We start from the raw sequence: 6,000 nt of genomic DNA on the forward strand, positions 1-6,000 counted from the left end.
AATATATAGAGAGACATGACAGACTATATACTGTAATACACAGGCCGGACTGGCAATGCATAGATTGACAGTCAGATAAATGTGAAAGGCGCTATATAGGTAGGTAAACAGACATGAAAGGCGCTATATAATGATTAGAAAGCTGCAATGGCACTCTACAGACAGGCGTGAAAGGCGCTATATGAACAGATCAATGAACACGAAGGTCCGTCACGGTACACAGATAAATGTGAAAGGCGCTATATAAACAGACAGGTCAGCTCCGCGTCAGGCCAACAGACAAACAGCTCATGGACCCCTTCTATCCCGATTGCCCCCCAGAGGTGTTGTCTCCAGGAGCCCGTGCCCACCCCCACTGTGCCCACACCCTGCAGTCACGTGTGGCGCGTCACGGTCCGCTGTGCCCATGTGCCATGTCTCACCCGTATGTTTCCCTTTCAGGACAAGACCCAAAGTGCAGTACAACGGCTACGCCGGGCACGAGAACACCAACGGGCAGGCGTCCTTCGAGAACCCGATGTACGACACGAACATGAAGCCGACGGAAGCCAAGGCGGTGCGCTTCGACACGACCCTGAACACGGTGTGCACCGTCGTATAGCCTTTACTGTCAGTCTCGACTGATCTATAGCCATACCTCTTGGGTACGCAGTAACGTCTTGGTGCCATGTGCCAACCTCCTGGGTGACTATGCTTTGCTACTGTACTCTTTATAACAATTCTGTCAGGAAAATCGAAAAAGAAAAGAAGACACAACAGCAGAAGAGCAGATGTTCTGGAAGCCGAGTGAGTCCTCGAGGCGACGAGGAAAAGCAAGGCGGACTTTCATCGGCGAGCGAGAAGCACCTCCGGACGGACATTTTGCCATTCGGGCCGCCTCGGAGATTTTGATGCCAGTCGGGTTTTTGACGAGTCGCTAAAAGCCTCCTCAGTATTGGCGGAAGGAGCGCCTCTCTCGATGTCACCTGCCAGGCGCTGTGGCCACCGGGGGGCGTCTTATCAGCAGTTGTGTTGCAAACATTAATGCACAATTCTTGCACTAGTATGTCATGAACGAGTCCGACAATGAAACACAAACAAAGCGTCCAAGCGACAGGGTTTCGATCCTTGTAAATACGCGCCGAGGCTCGCCCGGGTCACCGCACTGTCTTCACGTCTCCATCGGGCAGTCGAAGTTTACATCCGAGGCCTGTCATAACGTCACAATCGTCTCACGGTTTCCACTTAACTGCTATCACGTCGTTGCCATCGGTTTTCTTTTGTCCCATAAACTTTATTTTTTTACCTTTAACCCAAAAAGCAGATATGTAGTATATTCTTTATTTTCATAAATTTTGCACTTATTGAAAAACAAACAAAAAAAAAGCTGTGAAGAAATGTGTTTGTGACATAAAAAAAAAAAAACAGCAAACGGGTGGGTGTCTGTCTGCGGGCGCTGAGCGATGTCACCGTCACTCCCGTCCCTTCGAGTGTCGCGTGCGTTCGCCGTGTGACGCCACTCCCTGGGTTTGTCTTTGTTGTGCTCCCCGAGGCTGTGACGTCAAGTTGTGTCTGACTGAATACCAAAAAGCCCCCCCACTGACGAGCCGACTTGGGACCCCCTTTACCGTCAGTTACAAGAGGAGTGCCGTCCGGTCGAGCCAGTCATCGATGATCGCCTCGTGTCCCCATTGATGATGGCATCGTGGAGTCACTTCCTGTCCTGTCCTCGTCCGTCGACGAGAAGCACAACTGTCACCTTGTGTCCCGTATGTAGATGGCAGTCGAGCAAACATGGAAGAGAGGGCGGTGGTCTTGACTCGTGGCCCACTTTTAGCTTTTGATAAGAAATGAAGTTGTTAGCAGAGGGCAGTCAAATCGACTCGTGTCCCCTCTCAGCCAGCCATTGAGGAAGACGATGGAGGAGTACAGAAGAGTCGACTCTTTCTGAACAGAAAATGGACTCGAGTCCTGCTTTCGGACCCCTGTCATAAGAAGTGGAGCGGCGTACGGCAGAGCCCACTCGTGTCCTGTTCATACCTGACGTGGAGTTTCGCCGTGTCCCATTCCAGGAAGCAGTCGAGCAGAGTCACACTGTGTCTGAGCAGTGACGGGTTTGTTGTGCCCCCCTCCCCGATGGACACCGACTCTATGGTATGGGACCCTCGGTGACTCGACCGTTGCCTGCTCCGCCCCCAGTCAGCTCTGCTCTGCTCCACTTCTCGTCGAGTCCCCCACACGGCGCTCTGCTGCTCCTCGATGACGGGACACGGCGTGCGGCAGAGTCGACTCGTGTCCGCTCCTCGAGAGTCGATCAGACCTGGACAGAGCACACCAGGTCATACGTCGCCCCCCGAACTGAGCAGGCAGAGGGGCCGGTGGAGTCGACTGGTGGCGCTGAGTTCATCCCAGTGGTCCGGTGAAGTGCCCACTCCCCAAATGCCCTCCATTTAATGATTCCTTACGGATTGTCCTGTCCCGCCCACAACAACCAGATTTGGATTTTGGTGTCTGGCCATGAATGGCACCAGCGTGTCGAGACCCCAAGATGGCTTGCGAGGCCCACTCCACTTCAAGCAGGCCCTAAGGTGTTAAGGTGGCAGATTTTGGGCAGGGTCCACTTACGGATTTTTTTTCCCCAGCTGTTTGGAATGCGGACCACCGCCGACTTAGGAGAAGGCCAGTCGTGCATTTTGGTTTGGTCACTCCTGACGGTTTAACCCTTTCTCTGCTAGACCCACAAAGCCGGCCCACCCGAGGGGCACAACGTGACTTCACACTTCTTTGACTTTTTCCAAATTCAGCGTTGCTGAGCGAGACGACGTGTGTTGCCCCTCAAGTAAGGCCGAAATCAGAGACCGTTGTATTTTTTTTTTTAGATTTGTTTCTTCTTCCTTCTCCATTAAACAAAAAAAAAATAAAATAAATTATGCAACTCGGCCGCTGCGTTCAGCGTGCTGCCCGGTGTCTCGTCGGACTTCAGGCCGCCCGTGCCTGAGCTCCCCGTTGGCGACAAAATGCTGGAAACGTCCCCTTGGTTTTTGTTTGTTTTTTGTTTTCTTTTTTCTCCCTCCGTGTTTTTCGTTTTGCTTCTGTGAGGTTCAGATGGCTGCTTGATTTCCACATCCCGCCTTCCTCCAGGCCAGCTGCAATAACGTTTTCCCCTCCTTGTGTACGAGATTTTGTTACGAAAAGCTGTAAAAACGAACGGCATTCCATCATTCCATGTTTTTGCATTTTACCACATGCTGCTGACTTGAAGTAGGTGCAAACGAACTTTTTGTACAGAGTTATATTTTTTATGAAGAATTTGTAAAATTATTACATATGCTGTACTTTTGGATTAATGTAGGTATAAAATTGTTAAAAAGAAATAAATACATGTTTTTACTATACAAATGTAATTTTTTTCCTTTCATGTAAAACACTTCAATTCCAGTCCCATTGCACATGTGAGTATGTGAGACGTGGCCTGTACAAATGGACTCTTTTGACATGAGAACAATGGATTATAAATTGTATTTGTTCAATGCCACAACTGAAGGGGACATTTAAAAAACAAACAAACAAACAAACAAACAAACAAACAGATTACACCGCTGATTTTCACTTCTGTCGGCTCAGGTTTATTGTTGTAGTTCAGTGTTGGCGGGTTGTGCTGGTGACCCACCGCCAGAGGTCTCCTCTGGCCGAGACACAAATGCAGCGAAGAATCAAGAAGGGGCCTTCAGGACCACGGACAGCGATGGGTGAGTTGGGATTCAGGACCACGGACAGCGACCAACAAGAACAGCTACAGGGCTGTGAACGGCAATTAAGAAGGGAGGACTGCATAAGGTGAAGAGCAAGAAGAAATTCAGGACCTTGGACAGCGATCAAGGACGAGCGACTGGGCAAAGCGCAGGACCATAGACGGGAGCCCTTCATGACCATCCCACACACACTTCAGAAGAGCTCATCCATCTGAAGCTCAGCTTGTTCACGGTCCAGCCAGGAAAAGCTTGGGCTGCTGCTGAAAGAGGTGTTGGTGAGGCCAGCAGGGGGCGCTTACCCCGTGGTCTGGGTGTAGATCCCAAAGCCCACTGTGGGCACACTGTGCTGTAAAACATGGCACCATCTTTTAGATGAGATCTACGACCGAGGTCCTGACTCTCTCTGGTCATATACAGTAAGTTCCCTGGGCATAAAGAGCAGGGTGTATCCCGATGTCCTGGCTAAATTACCCATCACGGCCTTATGCATCCTGACCCCCTAATCACCCCCCGTCTCTAATTTGCTGTCACTTTCACTACTTCACCACCTGACAGCTCATGTGTGGTGGGCAAAGTGGGGCAAAAATGTCTGCCATTGCATCATCCAGGTGGGTGCTGCACATGAGTGCTGGCTGGAGTGCCCCCAACTCACTGAAGCACTTGAGTAGAGAGAAAAGTGCATAAAAATGTAAAACATTATAATTAATATTAGTAGCAGTGTGATTATTGTGATTATACAGTGATCATCAGTAAGCAAAGATTCAGCACCATGGACAGCAACCAAAGATGAACGCTTGAGGAGTCTGGGCATTGATGAGCGAGTAAAGCCTGAGGAGCGTGTCCAGAGATCAGCGAGGAGCAGCACAAGGAGTCAACGAGGATCTGCAGCTGTGAGGAGACACCTGAAAGGTGTGGATGGAGAAAGTCAACCTCACGACGTTCACAGAGGGTGGTAGGCCTCGAGCTGAAAGTCAGACCTGCAGCCCCACACTGCTCTGAGCAACAGGCTTTGAAGGCCACACGGGCCACCAGCACCTAAAGCTGGAGTTTTCCAAGAAGGGCGAAGGGAGCCTCTTAAAGTCCTTTATTAGGGCGTAGCCAGGGCTTAAGTGCCTTTTCTTACCTTGCTTTATAAATATTCTTTTGAATTATTTTCATTATTATCTTTCTGTCCCTTTTCTTATACATTTCGAAATTCATATTTTGTTTAAATGAATATTCCATGTGAATAACGATCCTTTCAGTTGTGTTATGCTGGTATGTTCCCAACTGCGTGTTGCACCCAGGGGTGTGGCATCGTAAGCAGGATGAGGAGGACATCATCCCAGAAGCCTCTGCTAGGGGGGTCCATAAGCCCACCTCCTGTCTCAGCTGGTCTTTGATCCAGTTGCACCAGAAGGGGTGGGGCTGGAGGCGGGGAAGGCGTGATGTCACCAGTCCCATTCCGGGACCTTCTCATCCTTTCTAGAGAGGAGATTGGCGGCCTGGCCAAAGCGTCTGGCTGTCCCCTCTCACCACCTCCTGTGCCTTTAAAGCCCTCATCAGACTTGGTGTCACTTGCTCTTCCGTTACGATTTGTTCAGACTGCATTCCAGATTTTTTGTGAGAGTTGGAGGAGATGTCATTGGTCATTGCGCCACCCAGTTGATCGGGCCTTGGGCGCCCCCTGCAGGTAAACATGTGAGCCTTCTGGAGAACTTCTCAAGCACAGGAAGAAGAGAATGAAGAGAACTGAGGGGCTTCACCAAACACGCGGTAAGTGACACCTTGGAATGGCTGCCTGTTGGGCTGGACGACTGTGTGCCAAGCCAAACCACCACGCTGCGAGCCCCACTTGGTCCACTTGAGGGTGCCAGTGAGCCCAGGCCTGGCCCGCATGCACTGACGTGTGTCCACCCACGGTGTGTAAAAAGGCACCCACGTGACTTTACAAATCCCACCCACCAAAGGTGTAAAAGAAAGACAAAGAATAAGAAAACGGGCTGGGGGTCCGGGGCACCCCATCTAAAGCCCAACAAGAAGAACTGAAAGCAAAGATGTGCAGCTCCTCAGTGGTAAAAAGCGACTGGCAAACTGAGCAGAGACTTCTGGAAAGACAGCGGAGGGGGCGGGGCTTGCAGCACCAAACAGGAACGTTCATCTTCCGGAACGTTCTCCCGAATTCTAAAGGGAATGGACACTGGGCTGGCGGCTGTGTATGACAAACGGATCAAAGGAAATCCCCAAAGCTGATCATCGAGCTTGGCAGCCCTGAGACCATCGATTTGCA

General features: G+C 50.5%; 1 protein-coding gene across 1 annotated transcript in view; it reads left to right on the forward strand.

The window, feature by feature from the left end:
• LOC120517025 (CUB and sushi domain-containing protein 1-like) overlaps window positions 1–3,374 on the forward strand; it is a 293,367-nt gene extending 289,993 nt beyond the window's left edge. The window contains exon 70 of the mRNA XM_039739099.1: window positions 442–3,374. Within this exon, the coding sequence (XP_039595033.1) occupies window positions 442–601 (160 nt within the window). The 3' untranslated portion in view covers window positions 602–3,374. The remainder of the gene's footprint in view (window positions 1–441) is intronic.
• Window positions 3,375–6,000: the final 2,626 nt, after the last annotated feature.

The sequence above is a fragment of the Polypterus senegalus genome, chromosome 16 (genome assembly GCF_016835505.1).
Source record: "Polypterus senegalus isolate Bchr_013 chromosome 16, ASM1683550v1, whole genome shotgun sequence".
In the NCBI taxonomy this organism is placed as follows: Eukaryota; Metazoa; Chordata; class Cladistia; order Polypteriformes; family Polypteridae; genus Polypterus; species Polypterus senegalus.